This window comes from Thunnus maccoyii, chromosome 17 (assembly GCF_910596095.1).
Source record: "Thunnus maccoyii chromosome 17, fThuMac1.1, whole genome shotgun sequence".
Taxonomy (NCBI): Eukaryota; Metazoa; Chordata; class Actinopteri; order Scombriformes; family Scombridae; genus Thunnus; species Thunnus maccoyii.
The window spans coordinates 11,404,605-11,418,325 of record NC_056549.1 but is presented as its reverse complement, the minus strand read 5'-3'; the positions used below and the strand labels follow the sequence as shown (position 1 = coordinate 11,418,325).

Sequence of the window (13,721 nt, the reverse complement as noted above, 5' to 3'; positions counted from 1 at the left end):
GCTAGTCAGACGTTAACAACAAAGGCTGTGATACAACATGTTTTTCGACATACTACCACTATACTAGACCTGTCTGTCGGTGTGCCGGTCTGCTTTTCTGTTGGCCTATCTCTCTGTGAGGCCTTAAAACATCTATGGGGATGACTGACAGCTTTGTCAAGGCTGCTGTGGGAAGGAACTACACTGCAATAAAAACCTAAAAGCCCCATCAAAACAAAGGGATGGAACTGGAGACAGCCGAGCTAATCAAAACCAGACCTTCCTAATTATAAGAAGAAGCAGCAGAAAATAAACAAGCAAGGGAGCTCACCAGCCTTCAAAAAAAAAAAAAAAAAAAAAGAAAGAAAGAAAGCAATCGAGATGTGCAGTAAACTGGTAGGCAGAGGGATTCCAACTTAAGTACCGCTAGAATAAATCTCTAAACTTTGAGCAATTCAATATCATGTTGGCAAGTACACCGATGTAACAGAAAACAGAGAAAAAGAAATTTTCTCTCTTCATTGTTGTTTGGACTGAGCCCTAGCTACGTTCAAGTTCACCATAGAACAATAAGCATCCTGAAAAACACAACAGTGAGCAAAGTATGCCTCAGACACGTTTCAAAGCAAGATCAACCTTATACGTGTGGCTGCAACGGTCACATTTGTCAACCCTGAAACTGTAAAAAGCAATGCTACAGTAGGCTCAGAATATGTGTGCCAAGACTCTGAGATGTTGTTTTACCTTCCTCCCTCTCCATTATATGCTCTCTTTTCATCCGAGAGTTGAAATCTAGTTTGATTTTTGGCTTCTCCGTGACTCAAAGCAAAGATATTGTTATTCTGTCCGGCTAAATGCACAGAGATGTCAAAAAAATACTGCGATTCGATTTCAATCCATCCAATTCCGAACAGTAAATTAAAGCGCACGACCCTCCACTGCACTGCACAGAGCTCACTTCCATGCTATACATTTCAAGCAGGACACCATAGGGCGAATTCACTCAGTTTAAAACAAATCAGCGAGCAGACCCACTGTGTATGTAGTTACACCTGTCAGTTCAGGACCGGCAAGTTTAAATAAAGTAGGTAATTTCTTGGGTATCAAAATTAGACTGGCAAAATCTAAAAAGTGGGAGATTCAGCGCTCACAAAATCTACCAAGAACAGGATATTACAGAATATCTGCAACACCGAAATGACATTCAATTTGAATTGTAGACTACTGGCTGCTTTCCATCATGATAAGATACAAAAAGTGCAGTCAATTTTTGTCCCTGACATCATTAAAATGAATAAATTGTCAAATATAATAGGGATGCAGCCATCCTTTTACCAAATTACCATACGGCATGATAGCACCATAATGGGCAGAGCCTCCTGGAAAAACCTAAAAATTTATATCAAAAACATTGATCAGTAGGTGCACCAAAGACACTAAAACACTTACAATGCCATCTGGTCCAAAAAAAGAAAATAATAAAACACCTGCACACCCTCAGTTAGCCTTTAAGCTTCTTAGCCCACCTCTATTCATCAAAATGCTTCACAGTCTGGGTTTAAGCCACAGGTAAGGGATTGTTATTGTGTGAGGGAGGGTAGTGTTTGCCTCTGTAATCACCAGTGAAACGTTTACGCGGCAATGTCAATAAGCCAGAGCAGAATTTGTTTTTCTTTACATAATGGCCGCGATCTTTCATGGGCAGCAGAGGACACGCTTCGAAAGGAGCAGTGGGACACAACATTCTGTAATTTTACAATAATAGAGGCCGAGACACTCTGCGGCCCATGTTCAAAAGCCTGGTGAGATTAGATATAGTGGCCAAACAACATTTAAGAATGCACTGTAATATACCTGTGCTGCGTTTTACAAGAGGAAATTCAGATTTCTCTGCAAAGATCGGTTCATAATGTATCAGACGGTATGTGGACAGAGCAAGTGGAACTAGCTGATGCAACAAGTTTTTGTCGAGGCACCATCTACTTTACACCCATTCATTAATTAATTTTGGAGGCGGCCAAACCAAGCAAAACCATGAACGCAAAAACACATTATGTACTATTTGCACTGCAAATAAGCCTATGGAGTTGCCCGCAGGCTGTTCTTGAACAAACAGCATGCTCTCTCCTCTGGGTGCGTGTGATAAAACAGATTTTGAAAATAGAAACCTGCTGTCTGACTCTGTGTCAAACCAAGCAAGGCTGTCATTTGTTCTGGCATCACAGAAAGACGTTTTTTTTTTAAATATATATATATCTTCACGTGAATAAAAATGGATAAAAAGTTCCAGGCAGCAAACTGACACTGATGCAACCTTGAATTAATATCAAGGTATCAAAACCGAAATCCAACTTTCAACATCTTTGCTTGTTCATTTGATGCATGTAGAGAACATGAATGCATGTACTGAATGCATTGAAAACAGACAAAACATAAGGCACAATATCTGTAGATCTAACACTTAAATGTATTATTCTAACATTGTACTGCTAATTAAACCAACATTAATATGACACAGAAAATGCACTGATTTGGACATTAAATAGACCCAGTTCCCGTAAGAAACCAGTACTTTTCGGTTGCCCTAAGCAATGACACCTTGCCGTCTGGGATGTATGCATGGCAGCTGCAGCTCCCAGACTCACAGCAGCAGTCTTTGGATGCACCAGCTCTACACATTAAATTACATATTGTACAAAAATTCTCTGGCAGGTCAACACAGTGCAAAAATACAGTACAGCAAACCACAGGGTACACACACACACACACACACACACACACACACGTGTGTAAATATAGCAAGCATAAAAAGCCAGGTTATGTCGGTTTGTCGGTTGACTTTTATGGCCACTGTGCAGTGTGCAGTGTGCCTGTCATCGGCCGGCTGGCTTCTGCTCTGTCCCGCTACAGCTAGCCGCACTGGCTAGCCTCCCAGCCGTTGGAAACATCAATAACCCGTGCATTTCATCAAGTTTTCCAGCCGCAGCGGCTTTCTGTTGTACGGTATTTACCTGGAAGATAAGCCGCTGCGATAGTAAATTCGATATCAAATTGCTAAAATGTCTATTTTATGCGTCTGACTAGCTAGCTAGCAAAGGCTACTGTCTCCAGCTGTGTGTGTGTTAGTGTGTGTGTGTGTGTGTGTGAAACAGAGAGACAGAGAGGGCAGAGAGAGGATGTGTGATGTCTGAATGATGCGAGGAGGATTTGGAGTGAGCCTCTGAAAGCTGGCGTGATGGGGTTTAAATGAGAGGTCCTGTGTGTCCACAGCATCCAGCCGAACTAAACACGTTAAATTCAACACACAGTGTAGCTCAACGTTTAACGGGAGCAGTCTGCACAGTTAACTCTTGAATATTCCGTTAGCAGCTACGAGAGACATTTCGGATAGCGTTAGGTTTGTTTCTTACGTTATTTCGGTGATGTTGGAGACGGGGGCGGGTTTAATCCGACGGCGGAAAGAAATGATGCTTTGCAGAGTCCGGGTCGGGATTTTCTCTCTGTGTGGCTGCCTGTCTGCCTTCCAGCTGCTGCCGCGGCTCTATCCCGTCTCCCTGCTGCCGGAGTGTCCCGGTGCTCTTGTACCACTCGCCCTCCAGTGGAGAATGAACGGTCCTGATGCGATTTGATTAGGAACCCCTCTTCGGCTCGGCAGTGCCTCCCCCCCTCCTCCTCCTCCTCCTCCTCCCCCCACCACAACGTGCCTGCGCGTGAATGTGTTTGTGTGTGTATGTGTGCGCGCGTGCGTGTGTTTTTGTACGTGTGCGCAAATAAGTGAATGAGTGTGCCTAGGGTTGACAGAGTGAGTCATCCAGAAGAACCAGATCCAGCTCCTCCCTGCTTTTCTAACAGCTGACTACTGTAGCCGCCATGCGTTGAAACAGTGCCTCCCCCTCCTCCCTTTGCAAAGACACACACTGGTTGCCGGTGGTTCTCCAACTTTTTCACGTCAAAAACCACTAAATTGACACAAACTAGACAAGGGATCCCCAGTTGATAAGATTTTTGCTTTTAAATGTTTCATTACATAACGTGTATGAAACCCATGACCAAAATAGTCACACATTCTGTCAATGTGTTACTTATAGATGGAGTTATAATGAAAATAAACTATCCCCCTTTTCGCTGGGGACCCCCTGGAACCCCCTCAAGGACCCCTGGGCGTCCCTGGACCCCACTTTGAGAACCACTGCATTATGCTGCTTCTATGGGATTAAATTTGTGTCATAATAATTGCACAAAATCTCCCAAAATTCAAACAAAATGAATTGAAAGTGAATAGAAATAAACTGAAAACCAAAAAATGACTTAAAAGGCAAAACTTGCAGTAAAACTATACAAGAGTGAAACATTTTTCACTTTTCTTTCACTGATTCGGATTTCTCTTTTGCAATCACTTTTTTTCAGTTTCGCTGCTGAAGTTCTCAGTAGCAGTTCTGAATTTTTCAGCTTCAACTAGTCAGTTGGAGAAAATATTATAGCCTAGTTGTAAGTCATAAATTGTGTCACTTGTACCAATTTGGTTCATAGACCTGTCCCCCCCAAAATAAATGTTGAATGTGGATTCAGCCCTGTGACACCTGCCATCATGAGAGCTTTGTGTCAGAACTGAAAAATTCAGAACTGAAACTGAAAAATTCAGCAGCGAAATAGAAAAAAAGAGAGAAATCCAGATCAGTGAAAGAAAAAGTGAGAATATTGTAATCAAATGTAGCACTTTTGTATAGTTTTATTATACTTTTCGTTTGTTTGTTTCAATTCATATTTATTCACTTTCAATCAAATTTGTTTGATTCCTGGGAGATTTTGTTCAATTATTATGACACTAATTTAATCCCATACTGCTCTGTTTCTACTATTATGCACTTACTGTGTGTCTGAGAGGTGCTCAGTAGTCAGTTCATTGCACTTTTTTTTTTCTTTCTATCAATGGCATCACTTAATGTAATATTAATCCCATTGCAGTGATACAGCAGATGGTTCTTTTAGCTTTTACATCATTAAAATAGAGTTACCAAAGTTTTTAGGCAGACATGAATCATTATGATGTTAAATTCATAGTCTACATTATGTTAAGCTGAATTAAATTGAAGTCAGTTATGAGCAGCTACAGCTAGATTTTGATGTAAAGCGGCATCAGGATGGACACATTAAATATACTGCAGGTATAAAATGAGAAAATATGGTCTTGGGGGGGCTATAGATGAATGAAATACATCCTTCTGTCTCTAAAATGGTGACGCATTATACTTCTGAGGGGTATTCCAGCAAGTTAGTGCTGCACTTCTTTAAAGTTGGAGCACTTGGGAGAGACAGATTTTTAGAAAATGGTCAAGATCAATGCAGCAACGTGAGACTCTCCCTGTTTGGTAAATGCCAACGTATTTCAAACTCAATGCCCCGGTTTGTAATGCAGGCTTTCTGTTAAACATCATTATTTTCTCAGACATTCGAAAGCTCTTCTAGACCCACAGAGGACATTACACAGGCAAGCAGTACCCCCGTGACAAGTAAAGTGATGTTCATGTGTAAAATCAATGGAGTACTCCTTTAAAGGTTAACCATTACATGATGAATTTCTTTCCACAGACTTGTGCCACAATACAAAAGCAAACTATAAGTGTTGTGACATTAGAAAGAAAAAGCCTCTGATTCTGTGCGTACATGTTCTTGTATTTCTACACTTGCGAACTCTAAATTGTCTAAAAACGATGCAGTGAAAGAATAATGAGGAAAATCCTCTGAAGCAAGGCCACTCTGACCGTCCACATCCCTTTAAATGGGGTTGATTTTAGGTTGCAGGACATGGTTTTAGGGATAATGTAGGAATTACAATCAGAATTTAATTCAGGCAAGATTAAAGTAAGGTTTAATGTTAACATTACTTTAGGGTTATGCCTTGGGTTTAGGATTAAATTAGGTTTACATCAGGATATCTGAGGCATAGCGGAAAGGGCCAAAGACTGAAAGTAGTAAGTAAAGATCCTTTCAAGTAGTACTTTAAAACGTCCGTGAATGCCTTTATATGTCCATCTACAGTATGCATGTGGTTGTGTGTGTGTGTCTGTGTGTGTTTTTAGTGTACCTTCCAAGCAGCGCCCTGTGGTCCTCTTCACTTCTGCTGTCCTGGTGTGCCTCATTAAAGCCCAGTTACAGGACACCTCCTCCTCCTCCTCATTCCCCGCAGCAGATGGACAGACGCAGGGCGATAATATTCCTGGGAGTTTGGAGGGGCGTCACTGTTTATATAACCCAGAGAATCTTATTAAAAAGCTGCTGTCCTTCCGTCCTGAACTCAGGGTTAATTAGCTCACTTCCTAGTTGGCGGTATGCATGGAGGCCTCTGAATGGTCACAGTGGTTGTTATGGGCGACCAGGCTTGTCTTATCTCCTCTTGCCTGTTGGGATTCTGCTCAGGAGCTGAGACTGAGAAGGACAGTGTTTATGTAGTCTGGAAAACACACACACACTAGCACGTGTGCACACAGCTGAAAATTCACATTCAAAGTAGGGCTGGCCAATATATCGATATTATATTGATATCGTTATATGAGACTAGATATCGTCTTAGATACTGGATATTGTGATATGGTATAAGTGTTGTCTTTTCCTGGTTTTAAAGGCTGCATTACTTGAAGTGATGTAATTTTCTGAACGTACTGGACTGTTCTAGCTTTTCTATTATTTGCCTTTACCCACTTGGTCATTATGTCCACATTACTGATGATTATTTATTAAAAATCTCATCGTGTAAGCATCAATAGTCATCCCTATGATATTGTCACAATATCAATATCGAGGTATTTCGTCAAAAATATCGTGATATTTGATTTTGTCCATATCGTCCAGCCCTAATTCAAAGGCTTACACACTGAAAACACATCAACACACGCACACAGTCCGCAACAAGCTTTGTTTGAAAAGATTTTGTTTAAGATTTTAAAAACAGGTCGTGTATTGTCATTGGTCATGCTCAAATCAAAAAAATTAGATATAACTGTGGTGTGAGTGGATTTTTAAGTCAAAATACAATGATTAATTTGACTGTTTAGGCACAGGATGTTCCAAAACCTTATACAATACAATACAGACATGTGCTGCATTTGGACACACTGTGCTTTCTTACTTGTATACTCAGGACACAGGTGGTCTTGCATTGCTAATCGTGTAAATTTGCATGATTCAGAGGTGTTATCCTTTTAAAATAAATACTAATAATTCTGTGTGATTTCAGTGCTTCTCAGTCAGTAAAGTGGAGGCCGGTGATTCAGTCATGGACGTGCTCGATTTCATGTTCCTCTCAGGCTTATTTAAAAGATATTGTTACCTAGGAGATGACAGGAAGTAGGTCATTAAGGGTTTCCCCCCCTGCTTCCCCCTGCCCCTGAGTGTGACATACATACCAAACGCACACATACGTGCTCACCTACATACGCACATGCCCACAGTTGCTGCCAAACACACTCTCTCTCTCTCTATAGCTGGGTTTTGATCAATGCTTGAAATGTGTCATGTGTTCATGTATTTACAATATACTTTGCAGTCTTCTCTATTGTGCTCTTATTCTCTTAGTCTTTGCTTTGTTACAAGGACTGTGGGTTAAACATTGAAATCTCTAACTAAAATTAAATAATAAGGCATGACAGGACAGTGTCAACTGACACATTTGGAGGCGAACTAATTAAAAAAAACACACATGCAATTACTGCTTTGATGCAAAATAATAAGACAACAACAACAGGCCTGCTGAGGAAATGTGTGATAACTGAATGCAAGTCAGTGATGGAACAGCTGTACATAGAGAGATTAAAATGATGAACAAATCACTTCAAAATATATCACATACACAGATAAAAGACAAATAATTAACCCCCCACACCAAAAAATGAAAACATAAAATCAAAAAAATCAAAGGACACACAACTTCACTCCAGCGATGTACAATAATAGCCACATTTATTTTAATTACAGGCAAATTCCCTTTACACTATTTTTTTTTTTTTATCAACTTCATGTTTTATCCTTTATGCCATACATACATTTACATTTCCAGAGTGCATACACTTAAATTGATGAAGGGGGGAGGGGGACTGTTAAATAAAGTGGTTCAAGACAAAAAGAGGGATGTCTCGCATTTCTTACGAGACACATGTCAAATACTGCTCATCACAAGCATTACTCAGTAGTGGTACTGTACTAAAAAGTGCACACGGTCTATTTAATATCTGACAGCTTTGTATAATATAATATAATGGCAATTTAAACAATGATGCATTTCACACATTCAACATCAAACAAGGCAAACCTATTCAAAGGCACAGGACTCTCACATCAATATGAACTGTCGTCTTTTTAAAAAGTAGTTTGTACTTACATGTCAGGTAATCCTTCACTCTTAATGTTTTTTGTTTTTTTTTAAAAGGAAAAATCAGCTGAAATGTGATTTGATATCAAATGACACACCAGTGAGTTAAATGGCACTGGACAGTTAGGAAGTCAAAAACACTCCCTTATGGTTACTGAGTGGGCACAGTTAAAAAGAGGAAACAGTTCAGTTATTCATAAGATCATGTTACCGCTGGTGCTCTACAGATATAAACTGAGCGTTTGGAGTCTGTTTTAACATAACTGAACTATTTCCACAGTTCAAACACTGATGCAGCTACAAATAGTGAGTGAATATTGTGAATAATGCCAGTGGGTGACACATGTGGTCCCAGGCATCTGCTCTGTATATACAGGAGCAACACACACATTCCCCACCAGTAGGTACACAATGATCCACTTAAGGGGAAGGCCACTTCTGTAAAACTACATCAGGATCCTCTTCCTCTGTTTAAATATCCTGGTTTGAATGTTTTAGTTCAAGGGGACAACAGTAAAGAATACAATGTGCAACATGTTAACTTGAGCCAGCTGTTAGATCTAGGAGAGGGCTGTGTCTTAACTCATTTCAGTCCTGTTCAGTTTATGCCACAGTGATGTATCAAGTCACACTGGGTCCATTGTTTTGCAGGTTTAGTTACATTTAATAAACATCTCTGCTACAGAGCTACTGTAACATTTACAGTTAGTTCAAATACATGCAGATACTGTACAACACTTTCCCTTGACTTCCTCTCTGGGCAAAATTGTGTCCACAAACAACACCAACTTGTTAAAAACTAGCCAAAAAAAAGAAAAAGAAAGAAAAAAAAAAAAGAATAACAGCACTGCATATTATTACCATGCCTAATATTGTACAAACTGATAAGGATTAAAAAACTGATGGGTATTAAAACAAAATAGCAGCAACACATAGGCTTAGTTCTGTGAGAACAAAATCGAGAACCAGCAAGCCACCAGTGCCTCTGGGTTAAAATTATTTTAAGTTACATAGTTATGTAGTGAGCCTTCAGTGCAAATATGTAGGGGTGAATCTAAATCTTATAAAGATGGAAGCTTCAAAGGCTGAATATGCAGTGGTTGGTTTACAGTATGAGTTGACTCCACTTAAATGACAATGTCCACTGTAAGTGAATTCAAAACCTTGGCACCACACACCTTACTGACCACCACTACTACCAATATTATGATAATAAAAAATAATAAAAAGAAACTACTCTCTCTGTGCAATAGTTCAAGTAAGTTATTTCCTGCAAATAGTTAGTGCCTTGTAACACATCCTGTGGCCGTACCGAAAGAGACGACAACATACAGGTAACATACAAATACACAAAAGGTACTATTTACATGAAACGGTTTTCTGGACAGGACTGCACTCTACGTAGAGAGGACCTCTACTCACCAATTCAGGCTCAGATTTGATCTAATCCTCCCATTGGTTAAAATTAGGACCGAAGTTGGGGCAGTCTCATCCTAGATCTGTGGTCACAAACACATCCACCAATCAGTGTCCCTGTGTGAAGCAAAGCGCCAAGGTTAAATCTCTAAAGAGGCGTGTCATAGACTCGTTCCGACGATCCCTCCTCCATGTCGTCCTCCGAGTGCGAAGCCTTGTGGTTGAACTTCTCTGTTGTCGGGGAAACCATGAGGTTTCCATGGACGCCATCGTCGCAATGTTTGGCCTTGCTGCTGTCCTGAACAAACTCCTGGATCTCAACGGGTAGCCGGCGAAATTTGTCCTGGTACTCCTGGTCCAGATCACTCTGTAGCTGTGGAGGAAGAACGTAAACATTAGCCAAGAATTCCTACAAAAGGAAAAATGATACATCTAGAAGACTAAATTTTGGATTGGGTCTGATTAGCCACACTAGCTTGTGACAAGAAGATCACATCCCTGTGGAAGTTATGGAAAATCTTTCCCCTCTTTCACAAGCTGCTGATGTTCCCCTGAGCAAGAAACTTGGTCTCCCATTTAAGTCGGGATGCTCAACAGTCAAAGATCATGATTTTACTGGGACTGGAAGCATCCACATGTATATTCCCTGTGTACATAAAGGTTAAAAAGTAGCCTATAGATTTGAAAGTTCAACAGCTAGTTCCACTTATTTGCATTATCTCCTCTTTAGGCAAAGTCATTCTCAAATTATCCACCACAGCTTCACCTCCTGCCAAAGAGGAACAACCAGCAAAAGAATACAACCAGTGACAACAACCACAGGTAGCCAAAGTATATAGCTTGTTAACTTGTTAGGCTCAGCAACATCAGAGATTCATGCAACAATCAGGTTTTAGATTTTAAAAATTTTTTCAATTCAATTATTGAATACCAACCATTTTAATGCAAGGAACCAACGAATTAACATGACATTGTTTTCTTTTCCATGCAACTATAATGTAACTAAGTAGCGATATACAGTAGAGTCCAAAAGTCTGAGACCATTTTCCCAGAATGGGAAATGTATATAGAGATATACAGGTAGAGGTCGCAAAATAGAGATACAGATAGAGATACACTATACTAGCATTAGTGAAAATCATTACCTGCATGGAATGTTTTAGTGATGGAATAAAACATCTGCTAACTTGATATGGCAAATGTGTAAGCAAACAGTTATTTACACATCACTGAGCAACACTAGCATTCAACTCCAATAAGCACTTTTGTTTTAGCTCTGTTTTGGTGTCCACCAACTCCTGAGGGAAATATGAGGCGCTTTAGCAGCTAAATGCTCCACTATGTTCACCACCACTAGTCGCTAACTTCTTCTGTCTGCCATTTGGTTCTGGACACTGATGAGAGCGAACCAAACCAGTTAAGGTGTGGTCTGTTAAACTCAAACGATGAGCTGAAAAGTTCCATAGAGCTGCATCAATAATTCTCTGTGGGTTCGTCACTACTTGAGGCCATTTCACATTACACAGTTTTTTCCCATGACTGTTATCTAAAGATTGTTTTTATGGAAATTCCGCTTTATTCCATAACATACAACAGAGACTGAGAGGAAAGATTGGAGACAGAGTGATAGATAAGGCCTTGGATAGGATGTCCTGGAGGTAGACCAGGGTTCCCTTGGCATCCATGTTCACTGTTCACTCCCTCTCTGCACTGAGAGCTGGAAAGGAGAAGCTGTTTTCTCCCAGGCATAGACGCCCCCAATGATTACAGATGACAAGATTGTATTCATTTCATTGTGAGCCAATAATTGCTGTAATGCTGATTTCTCTGTTTAACTACCCGACTGGCTCCCATGGGAGAGCAGTAATTAAAAGAAAAGCCGCTAAGATGAATGGTGTCAGAGTCTCACAGCTCAATACCGTCACATCAGCATTATGAGTTATTGAAAATACCTGCGAGTTCTGAGAGGATTCATAAAGGATCCATATTCTCTCTGAGACACCTCTGCAACAGAGGTTTCTCAGAGAGAATATGGATCGTTGATCAATTAAGGGCCCACTTCAGACTTACAACCAATTTCTAACTCAAACAATTTCAATTTCTAACACAATCTTAATTAAAAATGCACAATGGACTGATGCAGAGCAAAAGCCAAGGTCTGCAAAGTGAATGTCATGAATCTGCAAAAGTTTGTGATATATACGCAGTCCTGCGGCCATTTTAGATGGATAAAGCTACTAAACACAAAGCTGAATTCTCCTAGATGAATTCACCTCCAGCAAGCCTCCAGCCAATACAGTGGCCATGAAATTCACAGCTGACAGAGAAGCCCTCAGTTGTTCAGAAACATTCCTAAGAATATTAAAGACTGGGTGAGAGGAGAGGAGAGAAGAGGAGAGGAGAGGAGAGGAGAGGAGAGGTGAGGTGAGGAGAGGATAGGAGAGGAGAGAGGAGACAGAATGAAGGTCAAGGACTGCCATTGTGCTCTCTCGACTTTCCAATTTTCCGCACTCTCCACTTCAGCTTATGAGATGGAACATCCATTTCATTTGAGAGTACTGCATAGCACAATGATACAACGTGATGGTTGCAAAGTCCTTCCCTGCACTCAAACGCATTGCAATACTGAAGCTTGATATCAGATTATGTAGATTATGACTAGGGGTGAGTGTAGAACCTCAATACTTTTTGAGCACTGACCTTTAGCGAGTATCATATGTATCAGAAACTGTAGAATACTAAAAATTGGCATGATTTTTGATTTTTAGGCTTTTTTACTTATTATCTGGTGATATTTATCATCAGATAATTTATCACTATATCTTACTTAGACAAAACTAAAGTAAACAAACACTTGTGCAGGAGGTAGGAAGCTAAAAGCTTGTACAAAGACCTCTCATATTTTTTAAGTTGTGTGCTAGTGTCTGTGCATAATAATCACAAAACCTTAAAAAGACTCTTAAAATGCAAAAGAGTGCAGTTAGTACATTTGAAATTATCTTCACTTAAAAAGTGAAAATACCAAACCTGAGTTTAATGTTGCTTCGACTGAGTGCCGACTCAATCAGCCAGATCAGATGATGCTGTCTGTCTTTGTGTAAAATGAAGGGGCTCTTGACTTGTCTTTTTGATGTTTTGAGTGGTACAGCCAAGCTTGCTAAAGCCCCTACCAAGCACAGCAACTCAAGGTCACCTTCTCTGGAACATGCCTCCCTCCCTCTCTCTCTCTTTTTCCTTCTTTTTTTCTTCCTCACTCTCCTTGTGGGTCTCACAGAGCGGACATCCAGCACATCACAACCAGATGGCAAAAGATGCACCACAGCTTGTCTCTCTCTCTCTCTCTCTCTCTCTCCCCGCTCTGCACTGCGCATGACCTACTTAGGGGTGGGACAGTCTGCACGCTGCGTGTGTGTGTGTGTGTGTGTGTGTGCATGTACATGTGCAGCCTGCCTTTACCCTGCCTGCTGAGGCACAAACACCCTCTGATTAAAACTGTCATCTTTCTCCCATCTGACGACACCCTGGCACATGTGAAGGAGGTGGTGGGAGCAGGGGGCAGAAGTGTCTGAGGGGCACCAGGCAGTTCTCAGAAAGACACACGCATGTGTCTATCTGCATGCATGCATGTGTGTGTCATTTTGTGTGTAATCAACAGCTCAGAAGCAAACAGCGACAGCCGTCTGTTAGAGTCAGGGTGCTGAGCGACAAAGACAGCGCTTTGCTATCACCAAAGGACAGCTTGAGTTATAAAAATCTTAGGGAATTATAGGAAGATTGATGGGAAAACAGACAGCTACTAGAGCTGCTATCTTCTGAGGTTTTCTTGGATCTATGGCATGATGACTATCACCTTCCAACTGACATCTTATCAGTTTGACAGTTAGAGTACAGGGAATAGAGTAAAGGCATTTGTGAAATTTATTCTTCAGGCTTCCTGGAGATGGTGGAGCTACATTTTGGT

At 40.6% G+C, this 13,721-nt stretch overlaps 2 protein-coding genes across 3 annotated transcripts in view; both read right to left on the bottom strand.

Annotated features, from left to right (window-relative positions):
* The window catches only part of LOC121882030 (1-phosphatidylinositol 4,5-bisphosphate phosphodiesterase beta-4-like), a 72,054-nt gene extending 68,416 nt beyond the window's left edge, over window positions 1-3,638 (bottom strand). The window contains exon 1 of the mRNA XM_042389955.1: window positions 3,390-3,638. The gene's annotated coding sequence lies outside the window, so the exon portion shown is untranslated. The remainder of the gene's footprint in view (window positions 1-3,389) is intronic.
* A 4,322-nt stretch (window positions 3,639-7,960) lies between these two features.
* Window positions 7,961-13,721, bottom strand: part of LOC121882298 (1-phosphatidylinositol 4,5-bisphosphate phosphodiesterase beta-1) — a 111,909-nt gene continuing 106,148 nt past the window's right edge. For both annotated transcript variants that reach the window (XM_042390443.1, XM_042390445.1), the window contains one exon: window positions 7,961-10,133. In XM_042390443.1, the coding sequence (XP_042246377.1) occupies window positions 9,909-10,133 (225 nt within the window). In that variant the 3' untranslated portion in view covers window positions 7,961-9,908. The remainder of the gene's footprint in view (window positions 10,134-13,721) is intronic.